Raw genomic sequence first — 18059 nt, 5'->3', positions numbered from 1 at the left:
AGGCAGCGGCTTAACCCACTGAGCCACCCAGGCGCCCCAGTACCAACATTTTTTATACCTTTGCTAGTTTTTCCCATTGCCTCTCTGCCGTATTAGAATATCACTGATATCCTCTTAATAGATCATTGTCATCCAAAATACGTCATAATTTTAAATAACTTATATTAGCATTAAGAATGATTGCTTACCAGTGCTTACTGGCAATAACTAATTCTCAGAGCAGGTCTTATGCAAGACTCAGTGTCGACCCAAGTAGCTTTCTGTTTGTTCATGTTGTCCACTAAAGATGGCACCAAATATGGGTCAAATAGAAACTAGAGTTTTAAATTAGATCATTTTAGGAGAGCATGAGTGGCTTAGTCAGTCTGCCTTCCGCTCAGGTCATGATCTCCTGTGTCCTGGGATCGAGCCCCGCATCAGGCTCTCTGCTCAGCAGGGAGTCAGCTTCTCCCTCTCACTCTCCCTCTATGAGCATGCATGTGTGCGCATGCTCTCTCTCTCTCTCTCTCTCTCTCAAATAAAAAATCTTTTAAAAAAATAAAAATAGATTGCTTTGGTTTAAATTCAACAAAGTTTTAGAGATGGGATGGTTGCTTGCTTTAAATAAAATGTTTATGGTTTTGACCTTCAGGTGCTTTGTAAAGAGTGAGTGTTTTGAGGCTTATGGCCATCAAAGTAGAAAATGTTATTAGAGAATAGATATTTCATCAGAAATTGTTCAAAAAAGTAAATTATTTATTTATAATTTATGTTGATAGGGAAATGATTTGGCTGTTCTCGTTTTTCAAGTAATCCTTTTCGTTTTTACTATTTTAGCCTGCCCAGTCAAGAAGTCAGAGTTGGAATGACAAAACAGGTCAAAACTCGTCTAACTTTAATAGCATTTGGCATAGGAATTATTGCCCTAGATTGGAGCTGGATGTTGTTTCAAATGCTACAAGACTGAAGGAGAATCCAAGTACTGTGGGCGTTGAACAAGTGATCAGTATTAAAGGGTTAAATCTTCCAAGGAAGTCATCCATTGTGAAGAGACCAAGAAATGGTATGTATTTCTGCTTGCTGTACATATTTTGAAATATTAGTGAGTGTTGCTCACATTTAAGAAATCTTTGCCAAACCCAAGGTCACTAAGGTTTTTTTTCCTGTTTTTTTTTCCTAGAACTTCTGTAGTTTTAGCTCTTAGATTTAGGCTTTTGATTCATCTTAGATTAATTTCTTTTATATGGTGTGAGGTAAGGATCAAGGTTCACTTTTTTTGTATATGACAATCCACTTGTTCCACCATTTGTTAAGATTGTCCTTTCCCCTTTGAATAGCGTTGGCACGTTTGGTGACATTGGTTGACCTTGACCACATATATGTGTGAGTCTGTTTTGGACTCTGTCATTCCGTATCATGGATCTCTTGCTGTCTTTATGCCAGAGCACGGTCTTAATTATCGTAGCTTTATAGTAAATCTTGGAATTAAATAAAATAAGCCTAAGTGTACTCTTAAGTGTGAGTTTGTTCTTTTTTTGCAAAGCTGTTTTGGCTACTCTCTGTTTTTCACGATTCCATACAAATTTTAGATTCTGCTTGTCAATTGAAAAAAAAAAGTTTTTTGAGTTGTTGATTGGAATTTAGTTGAATCCATAGATCAGTTTGGGGAGAATTGACTTCCTACTAAGATTGAATTTGCTGATCTAAGTCTTGTCTCATTTTGTTCAGCAGTTCTGTGCAGTTTTTAGTGTCTTAAACACATGTAATGTCAAATTTATCCTTGTGTGTCAGATTTTTGCTGCTACTGCAAATGATCATTTAAATTTTGATTTCTCATTATTCATTGCTAGAAACGCAGTTGACTCTTGAACGACAAGGGTTTGAACTGCGCAGGTCCTCTTATATGTGAATTTTTTTTATAAATAGGGGGCAGTAAATACATTTTCTCTTTATGATTTTCTTAATGATTTCTTTTCTCTAGATCACTTTGTTATAAGAATATGGTGTATGACTCATATAACATACGGAATATGTGTTCCTTGGCTGTCTCTGTTGTCAGTAAGTCTTGCGGTCGGCAGTAGGCCATTAGTAGTTAAGTTTTGAGAGTGTCAAAAGTTACAGAGACAGACTTCTGACCCTGAGGGGGTCAGCCCTGAACTCTCCTGTTCAAAGGTCAACTGTAGGATTGATTTTTGTTTTTTAATCTCCTTTGGCAGCCTTGTAAATCCACGTGTTAGTTCATAGTGTTTCTTTCACAGACTCCACAGGATGCTGCAGTCAAGTCACCTGCAGAGAGAGACAGTTGTGCCTCCCCCTGTCCAGTCTCGATGCCCCTTATTTGCTCGCTCTCTGTGTATTTGTTCATTTCCTCCCCTCCTCTTATTTCTTCTTCTCCTCTTCTGGAACCTCCAGCACAATGTTGAACGGAAGAGTCTGTGCGTGGAATACTAAGTGTTGGGAGAAGGTGTTTGTTGAGTGAGTGGTTGTTGAAATGCAGCCTTCTTCCCACAGAGCACAGTGAATATTTAGAATTAGGTCACTGTTTCAGCCTTCACCCGGAGACTATGCTTGTATTATTGCAAACTAAGATAACTTTTGTTAACAGTCCTGTTATTTTGCTGGCATTTACTGAGTTTATGATCAAAATCCACTAGTTGTTGTTAAGGCAGGTACAGTTATATTTTTAAATTTAAATGTGGATTAAATTATCTCTCCTAATGTAATCAGTTCATTATAATCCATTGTCCTGCCCTTCTTGAAAAAATCTTTGTGTTGTCTACTAATAGATGGGCATTATCTGTATCACCTGGAAAGGAGAGAAGTATAGCTTCTGGTGTCTCAGAGTTATGAATAAAACGTGTTTGCTTATTCATGTTTAAGGTACGGACGTTGAGCACACTTAGGCTAGATTCCAGACCGTTCGCAATGCTAGTCGCCTGTGGTCGTTCCACGTAACTAATACCCTGTTACTTTGCTCAGCCTTGTCCACTAGGATAATATGAGAGACAATGAAGTGTCCTGCTCCACATCTAAACCCATGGAATTCCCCCAGATAACGAGTCTAACAGCCTTATCACAGAAGGAAGATGCAGTTAGCTTTGGTGTGGCTGCTTCTTGGAGAAATCTAGCTGAGGATCCTGCAATGTTTATGTTTTCTTCTTCTCTAAGGGAAGAATTCTCTGCATAATAAACAAATTAAGACTTTTTTTTTAAAGATTTTATTTATTTATTTGACAGAGATCGCAAGTAGGCAGAGAGGCAGGCAGAGAGAGAGAGGAGGAAGCAGGCTCCCCGCTGAGCAGAGAGCCCTATGTGGGGCTCGATCCCAGAACCCTGGGATCATGATTTGAGTCGAAGGCACCTCTGAGCCACCTAGGCGCCCCAACAAATTAAGACTTTTATAAATAATCAAATTTGTATCTTCTTAAAAGTCTGTATTTTTTAATTTAAAGGATCTTCTTCTTGTCTGTAGTATTTGGTACCCCAGCCATTTTACTGATCTCCTAGGGCAGTGAGCACTCATGCCCAGGTGAGGGGGAGCTGTTCAGGCTGAGAATTAGTTGTAGTTGCACTGATTTCAAGCTAGGTAATGAGGGTCCGAACTAGGGCACAGATTACTTCACCACGTGACAATCACGTACACTTCCAAGGCCGTAATGTAGCGGTTGTGTCTATAAGTGGCTGCTGGTTGTATTGGAGCTTTTGAAAATTCAAACAGAAAATCATACATTGACATATAGATTGCCTTAAATTTTTTTAAATCAAAACGAAGCCTTTAGTTTCAGAAGTGTATAGACTTACAGAATTGATTGTATCCTGAAATTTTGGTTTCAGTAATTTCACATTAAATCATACAAAGAATTGACATTAAATCTTAACTAATCTGTGAAATTGTAAAACACAGCTAAAGGATTTGTTTTGTTCTTTTTGACTCATTCTCGTATCTCCTTTGGGCTGCATCGTTAGTAAGACTTCGTCCTTGGGACAGTGAGATGTGGACTATAACGTCAAGGCTGCGTCTCCCCACGGAACAAGGATTTACAGACCGTTTTGTTTTTATTTAGAAGAGCTGTCAGAAGACGACCTGTTGAGTCAGTATTCCCTTTCCTTGACGAAGAAGACCAAGAGAAACAATTGTGAAGATCCTAAATCCTTGCACCCTTCGGAAATGCTCCCGCCCGACCTGACGAATGGAAATACCGTTAGAAAAAATGGGAGCGCAGCACCTGTGACGAGAAATAAATTCGCGGCGTTTTTACGGAGGAAAAATGAAGACAGTGGAGCCGTTGTAGTCCCAGGGACCCGAAGCAGGTGCGGTTCCTCTGCGTGGTGTTGTGTGTCTGTCGGGTCACCCACTCGGTCGGTCCTGATTCCAGTTGTCTTACAGAAACGCCCAATCTGGGTTGTGTGTGTGGAGCCCGGCTTCGGCGGTGTCCTGGTTGTGTCACGTGTCGTCCGAGTCCTGACCAAAATGCACCTCCGGTCTCTTGAACATCTCTTTGTACTACAGCAAAATAAGAATTGTAACTTCTAGTTTGCATGAGAAAAACTGTGGTTTTTGAGGGTCCTTTGCTTTTTTGTTTCTACTGGGTTTTTTTTTTTTTAAACTAAAAACAATTTTCCAGAGTAGTTTTTTGTTTGTTTGTTTGTTTGTTTTTTAAGCTTTATTTATTTGAGAGAGAGAGGGAGAAAATGCGAGTTAGGGGGAAGGGCAGAGGGAGGGGAAAGAAAACGAGACTCCCAGGCAGACCCGCACTGAGCAGGGAGCCTGAGATCATGACCTGAGCTGACAACCAAGAGTCAAGAGGCCCCACCGATGGAGCCGCCTGGGCGCCCCCAGCATAGTTTGTTTTTTTTTTTTTTTTTAAAGATTTTATTTATTTATTTGACAGAGAGAGATCACAAGTAGGCAGAGAGGCAGGCAGAGAGAGAGAGAGGGAAGCAGGCTCCCTGCTGAGCAGAGAGCCCGATGCGGGACTCGATCCCAGGACCCTGGGATCATGACCTGAGCTGAAGGCAGCGGCTTAACCCACTGAGCCACCCAGGCGCCCCCCCCAGCATAGTTCTGCAGATACACTCGATACAGACGCTGAAGTTCTCGTGTTCATTGAGAACCTAATACCATACTGGGCGTTGACTTACGAAGTGAGAGTATTTGTTGAGAAGCCTGTAGTGTGGTTGGAAAGGTCAGGGGGAAGGGACAGGTGTCAGGTGCCATTACAAAGATCAGAGCCTCTACCTTCCCCATGGGCATAGAGCGCGGGGGCGGCTCCTGTTTCTACTCCGGCCAGAATGGAAGTCTGCCAAAGGACGCTGACGGAGCCGAAATGGGCGGCCAGTTGGTGGAAGGTTTGTAAGCCAGGCCAAAGAACTTGTAGACTGTAGAGGTGAGAGGAGCTGTTTGGAGGGTTTTAATCCGGGGAGGGGTGTGATTTGATTCCTGTCTGTGATAGACCGTTCCAAGTGTGCTGTGAAGGATGGCTTCTAGAAGGCCTAAAGGGGAACAGGAAGATCGGTTCAGCTGTTCTGTAGTCCCTGTGAGTGGCGATGAGATTTCAGAGTCGGTGTAATGCAGGGCTCAGGGGTTGGGACCCTGGGGTTGGACCACCTGGATTTGAGTCCTGTCCTGTTCACTCATGAGATGTTTGACTCAGGCAGGTTAATTTCCGGGTGCGCTTCAGTTTCCTCTTTTTGAAAATTGGGGCCAACAATTAGGACAACCTCAGGGCCATCGAAAGGATTACATTTTGACTCTACATAAATGTGCCTAAAACAGTACCTGACGGCTGGTAAACACGCAGGGAATAGCTCTTCCTCTGTGGCCGGGTGGGAACCACACGGAGCAGCAGGAAGTGGCAGTGTCAGAAGTTACTTGGGCCTGACGTAGTGGCCGTTAGAGAAAGCTGATCAGCCCCGGAACTCCTCTGAAAGACCGAGAATGGATGTGTTCTTCAGCCAGGCTGTGGCCTGTCTAACTGTGACGGTGGGAGACGGTTGTGAAGGAACCAACCGTCGGTCATCCCTGAACCTCACTGTGGGTGGCCTTTCAGACCCTTCTCCCATCCCGGTTAAATGATCATTCTGATTCGGCCTTTTCTAGCCCCTCTTGTTGAAGGTGCTTATTACCCGTGGAATGTTGAAAAAGGAGGCTGCAGTGACGGAGAAGAAGGCATGAAGCATGATACGTGCCAGTCACTGCATTCTGGAAAGTTGGCTTTCCTCACTTGCAGAAGTCCTTGGAGCTTGCATTTCATTTTTCCATGTGGATGAAAATAAAATTTCCCTATTCTGTCCCTCGATGCCCAGCTCTTCTCTGAGAGGACAACTGATGAGGGCCATGTTTGCTTATGTCCACGACTGGCCTGGTCCCCACACAAGCTTACTCTGAGATGTCTGTGCAGAGTGGCTCATGTCCACTTTTCGTAGTTTAGACAGATGTGTCACTGATAAATTGTGAAGAGATCCTTGGAGAAACGCATTTTTTTCCTCCATCGGTTTCCTGTGAAATAAGAATTGTGAGTCTTTGATGTAGAATTTTTATTTCTTTTTTAAGATTTTTATTTATTTACTTGACAGAGACAGCAAGAGAGGGAACACTAGCAGGGGGAGTGGGAGGGAGAAGCAGGCTTCTGCTGAGCAGGGAGCCCGATGCTGGGCTCGATCTCAGGACCCTGGGATCATGACCCGAGCCGAAGACAGATGCTTAATGACTGAGCCACCCAGGCGCCCCCTGATGTAGAATTTTCTGACCCGGTGGTATAGCAACATCTAGTAACTAGATATGACTAAATTAGTTTTTTAGCTAATTTATGAAGTTGTTTAATACACTCTCTTATTCCTCACGGCAAAGTCATGAGATTTTCAGGGTCATTATTATTTTCTCTATTTTGGGTGATGACCTTGAGGCTCTGAGAGGTTAAACAACTTTCTGGGGGGTGTAGTTAGTACCGGCGACAGAGTTTCCTAGTCTTCCTCAGTGAGTTGGGTCGAAAGGAGCAAACAGTCTCGTCGGCCTGGATGTGAATTCTCACTGTGTCACTGAATTAGTTGAGGGATCTTTACATGCCACTGAATTACCCTGAGCTTCTTGATATGAACGATCAGATACTGGAGGCTGTTCCGGAGACTAGCAGAAGTATGTCAAGCACCTGACACAGTGCCCTGTCCCTAATATAATATGCGAGAGTTTATCATCACCCACTCTGTAATGTGATCTACATTTAGTATGACCTGCCGCATAAATGTAATGCAACAGGAGCTGTTAAATATGCCAAAGGTTGTCTCCATCCCATCTGCTTTTTTGGAAGTCTGCTGTAACTCTTTCTTAGGAAATAGATACTTATCCGAGAAACATGCCGGTTTATCTTTTGAGACCTAGAAATAGAAATATCCATTAAGCAACACTGTAGGCTAATTGGGAAGAAGTAGCCATGATGTGGGAGGGTTTCTGGGTTTTAATTCTTTAATTTCTAGCTGAGTAATTTTATAACATTGGACACTGTCACTATAACTTCTCTTACCCATGAAATCCTACCTGGAAGGCTATTTGGATATGGCGGGGCTTCTGTTTTACTTAAAAATGGATTTTGTGCTCAGACCTGGGAGCTTCTGTTTTGTGCTTAGTGTGACTAGCCATGGACCACTTTCTTCCTGGCCTGTACCCACACCTCAGCTGGGGATTTGATAAAGGATAGAGAGGATTTTTTTCTCTCCAGCATGTAGTAAATATTGTATATCATTTTGGATTTGAACTAATGCTTATAAGGAGGTAAATTCTCTTTAGGTTTCATATTTATCTGATCATATACTCTGGGAATTTCCTTTTTTTTTTTTAAAGATTTTATTTATTTGTCAGAAAGAGAGAGGGGGACTGAACACAAATGGGGAGCAGCAGGCAGAGGAGAGGCAGGCTCCCTTCTGAGCAAGGAGCCCAATGCAAGACTCAATCCCAGGACTGTGGGATCATGACCTGAGCCGAAGGCAGTCGCTTAACTGACTGAGCCATCCAGGTGGCCCTGAGAATTTCCTTTTTAACCTCAGAATTCTCCGGGTACATCTTCTCCATAATGATATTGTTCTTTCTTTTATACTAGAGTGTTTATAAGTGATTTTTTAAAACTGCAACACTAAGTAATATCTCTTATTAATACAGAATTGTATGATAGATGTGCAAGTCATAACTCAGTATTTACACTAGTGTAAATTTATTGAGTATTTATTTTAAAAGCTGGTAGAGTACCTACCACTACAAGTTCCCAGATGGCTTGCTACTAGGAAATAAGCTTAGATAAAGAATAAGTAGCTAATTTCTTTCATTTTGCTTTTACAAAGTAAGAGTCAGTAGTTATAAATTGTTCCCTCTGTTGCATATTTCTGTAACTCTCAAATATTTGATTGTCAGCCATGTGTTAGCCACTAGTGTAGATGCTGTGCATGGTACCTGTCCTCGGGGAGCGTCTAGTCTGTCTGGGAGTTTATTAAAGAAAGGTTAGAGGGGAAAGACCTATGTGACAATTAGATATAGAAGAAATATGCAAGTGTGCCTGGGTGGCTCAGTGGGTTAAGCCTCTGCTTTTGGCTCAGGTCATGATCCCAGGGTCCTGGGATCGAGCCCCGCATCAGGCTCTCTGCTCAGTAGGGAGCCTGCTTCCCCCCCCCCTCTCTGCCTGCCTCTCTGCCTTCTTGTGATCTCTCTCTCTCTCAAATAAATAAATAAAAAAGAAAAAGAAAAAGAATAAATAAAAAAAGAAAAGGAAAAAGAAATATGCAAGTTCCAAGTACACGTATGTAGAGAGGATTGCTTTTAGGAAATCCTATCTACAGATTCATTGTGTAAATAAATTCCTAAATGTATGAATGTTGGTATAATTGAAATTTAAGCTTTCAGGGTCTGTTTTGTCTTTATTTATGAAATTACATGTTTATGAGATTTTTCTTAATCTAGGCCAGTTTTCATTTTCTGAATCTTAATCACCTTTGTGAGAAAACTCTAAAATATTTATAGGTTCTTTCTGTTGTCTTTTCTGGTAGGTTTTTTTGCAGTTCTCCGGATTTTGTCGGCTGTGTCTCCATGGAAGCAAGCAGCGAGCGCCTGGAGGAAAGCGCCCTCACGGAGGAGGAGGCAGGAAGTGAGTCAGAGCCTGTGGCTGGCCAGGCCCTGGCTGGGTCGGACGGAGCCCTTAGCTCAGGTGATCTGACTGCAGACAGCGGAGCTGGGACGACTGACGGGGAGTCTCAGTCTTCTGAGACCAGCAGGTTCACCAGGACCATTTCACCACCCACTCTGGGGACACTCAGAAATTGTTTTAGTTGGTCTGGAAGTCTTGGGGACTTTTCACAAACTCCAAGCCCCTCTCCAAGGGCAGCGTTGCAGCAGTTCCGGAGGAGGACCGATCCCCCCACCGTTCTGCCTGGCCAGAGGGAAGTGTCGCCTGTGTCGCAGTTACAGTGCGATGGGTCAGGTGATGAAGCCCTTCCCTTACATCCCGCGGGGTGCTCTCCGCAGTCTCGGGAAAGTGCAGAATTATCGCCACACGGTGTAAATGCGTCAAAACTTTCTCAGCCTTCTAGTAAGGATTCGGATTCAGAGGTAAGTCACGTTATAAAGCCTTCGTTTTCAAATCCGTGTGTAAGAGAAAGGGTGTTAATCACATCATCGGGGAAGTGTTGCCTGTGTTTTAGAAATAATTGGCTGTCTGAATTTTTTATTCTAGATCTTGCTGGTAGAAAGTCCACATTCTGTTCACTTTCAGGCCTTCTCTGGATGTTCATATTTTAAAGTCTCGCACGTTCACTCTCACCCTGTATTTCCGGAGTCACTGTGTGCTCCGTCGATAGGTTATCTCAAGCTGTGTGCAGTTAAGACGTAAGCAGAATGACACACTGTAATAAATTTGGTATTTGATTCCTTAATATACTCTCAAATTCAGATAACATCTGAAACCTTATAAGCAAATGGCCTTCTTAATGTGCTGGGGTTCATCTGAAGCTTTGGTATTAGAGATGTGTTTTCATTTACTCTTATTCTTGCTACACTTCCCCTTCTAACAAGACAAAATAACAATACATGTGACTTTGTTACTTAAGTTAATAAAAGTGTCCTAGCCACATTTTTTTCTTATTTAAAAAATATCTTTTAGTCTTACCTAAATCAAAATTTGAAGTAAGTACCGCTCATAAGCCCCAGTGATGTTGTTTTAAAAGGATGGTTTCCTTTTCATCTGAGTCCCCTCAGACTTAGCAGTATACCGTACTTCCTCCCATCCTCACCGGCTCCGATCACCAAGTTGTAAGAACGGTCACAGCCACCGTACTACTTGACAGAGTTTTGAGAATCCCGAACAGTGACGAGTATCTAACAAATCAGGATAGCTTGTGTTATCAAAAGGAAAATATTTTATTCAGGTTCCCAAAGGAAACGTGATTTGTACTGGACTCTAACTGAAGAAAAAAAGAAATCAGTTAATATTATGGAATCCAAAATCTATTCCATGTGATGTTTGAGTTTTGAAGCGTTGGGGCGGCTTTTGAGACTTGGACTTTTCTTTCTCCTTTCCTTGCTTTGGCTTCAGTTCAGCCATACTGGTCTGGAAGCCCCTGTTTCTTTTTCATATAAGCCCCCATTTTAATACCATCATTTTCATTTTGTGCTTCACACCCACGCGTGCCCCCACAGCGGCTGCGTCTTTTTTTTTTTTTTTTTTTTTTAAAGATTTTATTTATTTATTTGAAAGACAGAAATTACAAGTAGGCAGAGAGGCAGGCAGAGAGAGAGGCAGAGAGAGAGAGGGGGAAGCAGGCTCCCTGCCGAGCAGAGAGCCCGATGCGGGGCTCGATCCCAGGACCCTGAGATCATGACCTGAGCCGAAGGCAGAGGCTTTAACGCACTGAGCCACCCAGGCGCCCCGCGGCTGCGTCTTGAACATCTTTCCTAAAAACATCCCTGGCTGTTTACGTGAATGTGCTCAGCCTGCTGAGCTCTTTCTGTTTGTTCTTTTTCCTTTTCTCCTCTCTTCCTTCACTTTGTAAGCTTTTCGCCTTGTTTTGCCGAGAAGCCTTCCCAGCTCACAGGCTGTGGGCTGGGCTTCCCCGTTTCTGACTTCTGGATAATCATTTTTTCTGTCTCTCGCCACCAGATGTAGTGAACTGTTAGGATAAATAAATTGTTAATTCTCAAAGAATTAGAACACTAACAGGTAACATAAAATTATAAAGTCTTTCTCTGAGTCAGAAAATCTTTCAGAAAGCCACAGTACTATTGGGCTTCATTTTTAACAATAGTTTTTACTGGATGGCTCTGAAGAAAATATTTCTCTAGTGGAGCCTTCTGTTGGTAGTTGACTATGAAAAGCAACAACCATAGATTCTGTGTGTATTGAGTCCATTGACCCTATTTGAGGTGAATTAATCTTAGGACCTTACTCAATACTAAAATACTAAATACTAAATACTAAATAAATACTAAATAAATACTAAATAAATACTAAATACTAAATACTAAAATACTTTTTTACTAAAATACCTTTATTTTAAGAAATTTAACATCCTAAACTAACGTGTAGACTACACTTAAAAAGAAGAAAGAAAAAGAAATGATTTATCCCAGAGTCACCACAACTGTTAGCTATGAGCAAGGAATATTGGAGTTTCCTAAGGTTACAAACCAGTTAATGAAGTATTTTTCACTTTGGGGTTATTTTTAAGTGTATAATACTGCAAAGAATCGCAAGATAATTTTTTTAAAAAATCCTCTTGAATACAGAATGTAAAGTCTTCTGAATCCTCCTTCATTGTCCTTTTTTATGTGACTTTTGTGGGAAGCCAGATTATTCTATCGGTAGAAAAGCTCTGCATGACGGGATAGCCGGAGGTGAGATCTCAAGGTCACTGGGAGGAGTAGCTGCATTTGGCACAGTATCGCTCTGCTTCTTCAAAGCAGACCCTCTTTTTTTTTCTTTAATGTTGAACACGTTACACAATTAAAAGATGTGACCCTATTGGCTCAACTTTTTGTCACTAGTGATTTATAAAAACTGTCAGCCAGGCTTGGGTAAACCCATAACATTACAGTAGGAGATTTGTCTTACTTGAGTCAGCATTTTGAGAGGCTCCTGAAAGGGTTAGGAAAGCCTTCAAATTTAAACAGCCTTTATTTTATACAATTTCCCAAAAAACTAAAAGCATCTTGCTTTAGCTACAGGAAACTTGAGGTCAGCTGGCAAACACCATTTCCACTTACATTCATTTTGTTTTCATCTGCTTCATGTTTTGGTTTTTTTTTTTTTAAGATTACTTATTTATTTATTTGACACAGAGAGAGAGAGAGAGAGAAAGAGGGAGATCACAAGTAGGCAGAGAGACAGGCAGAGAGAGGGGGGGAAGCAGGCTCCCCGCTGAGCAGGGAGCCCGACTTGGGGCTCGAACCCAGGACCCTGGGATCATGACCTGAGCCAAAGGCAGAGGCTTAACCCACTGCGCCACCCAGGCGCCCCTCATGTACTTCATGTTTTATATTTTTCTGAGAAATTGCATTTTTATTTATACTGATTTTCTTGTTTTATTTGTTTCATGTTTTGTTGAATATGGGTTCGTTGTCATAAAGAATCCACAGTCAAAATCTAATTTTTTTTTTTTAATCTGGGGGAATCTAGGAATCTGACTGCAGTATGAGGTCACTCAATGATCAAGGTAATCCGAAATCCAAGCTACATTTATCTCAGCTTTTGAAAAAAGACACACTTCTAAGAAACAAGGTAAAACAAATACTTAATTTTTTTAAATCTCAGAAGCAGTGTATGTTTATTACCAGAAACTGAGAAATATCAACAAAATTAAAAACTAAAATGCCTATATTTTTATTTACAGGAATAACGTCTTACTTTCAGTCCTGTTAGGGCCACGTTCATGCCTGATTGTAGGTGGTAAAGTTGTGAAACCCTTGTCCTCTCTGGCAGTATAAAGATCTCTTTTCCCTGTGCTACTGCAGATTACTTCTCATGACTGAGCAATATGCCATTGTGTGAATTTAGCTAATTCCCATACATTTGTCATTTCCCCTAACATGTTTTACTGTGGCAGGCACTGCTGCATCCAGGATCTTGCGGCTGAGGATTTGCTATTTTTGATGGTTTCATAGGGATGAATTCCATGGACTGGTATTACTGGTCCATACGATTTAAAGCATGGAGATATGTTGCCAAAAGACCTTTTAGAAACTGTATATCCAAAAAGCCAGGTTTTTGTTGTTTTTTTAATCAAAAAATATATAAATATTTCCATTGACTGCATAGTGAAAGCTCACAAGTTAAAGCATATTTTATGTGTATATTAAATGTTCTTGAGCGTTAATATGAAAATGCTCATTTCTAACTCAAAAATTCACAAGGGATATAAACAGTGCAAAAGGCCAAGTACAAATGGTTGATGAATATATAAAAGCGTGTGTGGCCCTCATAACTAGTCAATTAATGCAAATTAAAATAATGAAATATAATTTCTTACCTCAGATTTTCAAAAAATATTCTTAATTTTAATTGTACTCATTTTTATGAGTGTAGAGTGAGAAAATAATCTCAAATTAATTGTGTATAAATTGCTCTGCTATTTCAGAAAAGCAATTTGAACAGGTTTAAATAATTCAACCCAGTCAGTGCATTCTAGAACTCGAGTCTAAGGAAATAACGAGAATTACATGAATACTTAATCCTACATTGGTTACAATAGTGGAAAATTGCGAACAGCCTAAATATCTAAAAATAAGGGAGTGAATTATTAAATACATAATTGTTCTTAGCTCTTGGGTGGTAGGAATACAGGTGAATTTTTTTCTTTGTTTTCTCATACTTTTCCATAGTAAACAGATTATTTTTCTAATAGCATAAGAACTTTTTTAAAATTTGAAAAGAGGTCCCCACCTCATACTACATAAATATAAATCCTTAGTATATTAAAGATTTAGATGTAGAATATGTAAATATAAGACTCTTTTTAAAATCTTTTTAAAATCTTTTGATTATAAAGGCCATTTCAGACCTACACTGCCTTGGAAAGGTATCCATATTATTTTTAAGTAAAGAGGCAGAACAGGAAGCATCATGTATGGTGTGTTTTTGCTTAAGTATTCACAGTACTCGTGTGCACTGTGTATGTTTATATAATCATAGTAAAGAGTCAGGTAAGATACCAGAATTTCTTGCAGTGACAGGACTGGATATGTAGAAAGTACTTTTCCGAAAGAAGTTATGTCTAGACCTTAAGCTGTCATCTCATTATTATTATCATTATTATTATTCTTGCTCTCAGAAGTTTTTTCAGGGTTTTAACTGTCACTTCTGTTTTGGTGAAAACTCCCCAGATGGATCTTCCTTCATGCTCCCTAATATCCATCTTTAATATCTAAAATGAAACACCTTTGTCATTGTTGTTATACCTCAAACCAGTTCTTCTCAGAACATTTTTATTTTCATCTGCTACCTAAGATTATATTATTCTCTTTATCATTTAGTTTCAGAATCTTAGGGTCATTTTTCTCTATGATTGCCAGTTTGATCCTTCTTCTGCAGGGGGTAAAGAAAAACACATCTGTACCTGTCCGAATTCTAATGCTTCTGTCTTTGTATTATTTCTCGCTCGCTCCTTTTCCCCCTCACCAATACCCTAAGTCAAGATGGCATCTTTCATATGTGACCGTTCCCGTTCTTTATCCCTCACCTGGCAATTTCATCAGTTTGAAAGCCTTGTTGTATATGCCTCACTCTTACTATCCTAAAGAACAACAACAAAACGTTGATGGCTCCGTATTTCCCACAGGATAAAAATCAACCCTGGGGTAGAGGAAGTGCAGTGTCGATAGACATCTGTTTGAACAACCTACTCAAAAAGAATTCACTTCCACATATGAAAAGGAGAACTATCCAAGATACGTTATTAAGTAGAATCAACACATATTAAGTGAAAAAAATAATTATATATTGCTTATTGGTTATTTTTCTATTTTAATGCGCAGAGAGTAATTCGAAATTAACTAAAGGTCGTTGCTTGAACAGAACGGTATTAAAAGGGGCATTTACTCTTCAGGTTCCTGGACTGTATAAATCTAGTTCTATGGACAGTCTTTCTACAACCAAGATCAAGCCTCTGGTTCCTGCCCGGGTCAGTGGGCTCAGCAAGAAGCCATCGAGCATCCAGAAGAGAAATCATCATAATGCTGAAAACAGGCCAGGATTACAGATAAAAATCAATGAGCTCTGGAAAAATTTTGGGTTTAAAAAGTGAGTTTCCTTGTTACTTATTCTAAGGATAAATTACTGTTTTTTGGTAATTTCTTTCACTTTTTCTCAGTTCTTTCTGTTCTCATAGGAGTCGATTATGATTTCTCTTACCCTGAGAGAATTATTTTCCTCTGTTCTCTTTAGCTGACTCTTTTTAAGTATATTTAACTTCACTGTCTATGCCTTCATTTAGTGAAAAGATGGCAAACTAAAAATCCTCGGTCCTTGATCTGTCTTTGGGGTCTATAGTTAAGTGATTTTTTCTGGCCTAAGTGTGTTGCCTGCCTTCCTTTTGAGTCTCTCAGGATTGTAATGAGAATAAAGTTGTTTTAGATGTGAGAGTGGGAAGTTAATGCTGTAGCATATTTCTTGATTTAAAGCAATTTTTTTCCCTAAATCATCCCATCTGAAATGGGGAAAATCACTGAGCATATGTGATGATTGTGCCAGATTTCTAATGTTTGGGGCAGACACTGTTTTAGAAGAGCTGACCCTCTGTACATCTGCCTTCCTTGAGCCACACAGCACTTCTTTCTGTTAAATTATAAATTTAGTCTCAGAGTAGCTATAACTTCTAATTTATTCTCGCATTCTTCTCCATAGAGCAAATAAATATGCTAAGAATAGAGGAAGGGAAGGTTACATGGGTGGTGGGATTAAACCTTATCTAATAGAAATGTTGCCACAATCAGATGAGATGGTATGAGCAGAAACACTTTGTAGATCAGTGCTCGGCACAATGATTTATGTATTTATGTATTTATGTATTTGAGAGAGAGCGAGAGCGTGTGTGCATGGCAGAAGGGGCAGAGGGAGAAGCAGACGGCCCGCTGAGCAGGGAGGCCGATGCGGGACTCGATCCCAAGACCCTGAGATCAGGACCTGAGCCGAAGGCAGACTCTTCACCTACTGAGCCCCCCAGGCGCCTTCTTTGTTCATTTCAGAGAAGCCCTTTGCCGGATGCCTAACTTTGAGTAACCATGGGGGGTTTGTTTTTGGTTTGGTTTTCCTTTTTTTTGAGTGCCTCATGGTGTGTTTCCCATTTTGTCATGCAGTTCTGAGAAGTCGAGAAGGTTGAGGTGTAATTAAAATGAATGGTTTTTGCTACTTCATCAAGAACTTTTTTCGGCGTGTGTTCGGTTAGCCACGGTTTGATGCAGCGTTCAGTGCTTCGTTAGTTACGGGTGACACCCAGCGCTCGTCACAACACGGGCCCCTACGGCCGTCCCCGCGCGCTCTTCAGTGTCACAGCCGCCGCCAGCATGCCTCTGCGGCTTGGGCCGGCGCCCCGTTCATGCCGAGTGCCGGTCGCTTTGCTTCGCTTGTGCTCGGATCATCAGGTCACGTGTCGGCACAGTGGGAAAGGCAGATAAAGTCTAAATATTATTATGGAAGAGTTGTAATCTTGTAAACTCCCTGGAAGGGGTCTTGGGAGCTTTTAGCGGCCTGTGGGCCGCGCTTTGAGAGCTGCTACTGAAGAGAAATTGTACTCCTAAATGCCTTTTAGAAAATAGGACTTACTGGATTTTTGTTGACTGGAGATCGAATTACCTATGTTCTCTTCATAACAGGATGAATTTTCATAGATTTAAGCTCCTTTCAAGGCAAAACATAAGTTGGAAGAGGGAGGAGTCAAAAGATAGGGCTTAAACCTTCCTTGTGTTTCGCTTAGGTTCATGCTTAGCCAGACTTGAGAAGGGTGCGAAGGAGAAAGGAACTTAAGTTTATTAGTCATTCTGCCTTAGCCAGAACGCATTTAGTAGTGGCCTTGCACCTGCCTTGAAAGGTGATTTAGGGAGCAGGAAGGGGAACTAAGAAGCAAAACTCAAATTTCATAACGATAAGCAGAGGAGACCCTGAACGTGTCATATATTAAATTAAGACAAACTGAAAGGTCTTATGCTCTTCATATACTTTTCTTCGGTCTAGGTAGATTATTCTCTAGTAGTTAGTACCCTAAAAACACCAATTCCTTTTTATTATATTTTGCAGAGATTCTGAAAAGCTTCCTTCTTGTAAGAAGCCAGATCCCCTGTCGCCAGTCAAAGATAACATCCAGCTAACTCCAGAAGCAGAAGAGGATATATTTAACAAATCTGAATGCCTGCGTGTTCAGAGAGCAATATTCCAATAAATGCAGGCAGCTGGGAGGCTGTTGCCTGCAAGAGAGTATCGATTGGAAGTGCTGTTTGGGAATCAGCGATTACCAGACTGAAAGATTAATTCGTAGACATACGCCAAAATAGAGTACATTTTATATATTAACTATGTAATTATTTCTTTTGTTTAGCTTTTTATATTTTCGTAAGAAGCTAAGAGAAATCATTTTATTTTTGATGGTTTTTGAAAGTTTTGATGTTTTGGGGCAAGTCCTCTGGAATTTATAAAAATCTGCTCTAAAGATTTCTGTCATGTTGTCACATGTAAGGATGGTAAATGAAAAGCCCACAATTCTGTAATCATTTTTATCCTGGAGGGTATCACTGTATTTCTCAAGCTTTAAATTTTACCCCCTGCCTTTCCTGTCTCTCTCAGCGTTGAACTGAAAATAAAGTTGCCGGCATGGGAGGGGTAGCTGGAAGGGTTAAAGATCATTGCCCACCTGGGACAGTGCTCTGTTACCCCTGAAGGTTTGCTTGGGTTATGGATTGACAGTGAAGGAAAACTGCTTTCAATATCCTGGGAAAAGAACTACTTATATTATTAATATTCTTAAACTTCAAAATAGCCTGGTCTTTTAAAAAAAGACCTTTTTTTTTTTTAAAAAAAAAAAAAAAAGCCTACTATGTCTTTTTTAAAGTGTGGACTGAA

General features: G+C 40.6%; 1 protein-coding gene across 6 annotated transcripts in view; it reads left to right on the top strand.

Annotated features, from left to right (window-relative positions):
- Window positions 1-17766, top strand: part of EXO1 (exonuclease 1) — a 55065-nt gene extending 37299 nt beyond the window's left edge. For 5 of the 6 annotated variants that reach the window (XM_045983564.1, XM_045983565.1, XM_045983566.1 and 2 more), the window contains 6 exons: window positions 817-1042; window positions 4044-4290; window positions 9010-9568; window positions 12630-12731; window positions 15055-15248; window positions 17241-17766. In XM_045983564.1, coding sequence (XP_045839520.1) covers window positions 817-1042; window positions 4044-4290; window positions 9010-9568; window positions 12630-12731; window positions 15055-15248; window positions 17241-17382 — 1470 coding nt within the window. In that variant the 3' untranslated portion in view covers window positions 17383-17766. The remainder of the gene's footprint in view (window positions 1-816; window positions 1043-4043; window positions 4291-9009; window positions 9569-12629; window positions 12732-15054; window positions 15249-17240) is intronic. The other variant, XM_045983568.1, reaches the window with a different exon arrangement.
- Window positions 17767-18059: the final 293 nt, after the last annotated feature.

This window comes from Meles meles, chromosome 17 (assembly GCF_922984935.1).
Source record: "Meles meles chromosome 17, mMelMel3.1 paternal haplotype, whole genome shotgun sequence".
NCBI classification, from domain to species: domain Eukaryota; kingdom Metazoa; phylum Chordata; class Mammalia; order Carnivora; family Mustelidae; genus Meles; species Meles meles.
This window is presented reverse-complemented; position numbering and strand designations above follow the sequence as displayed.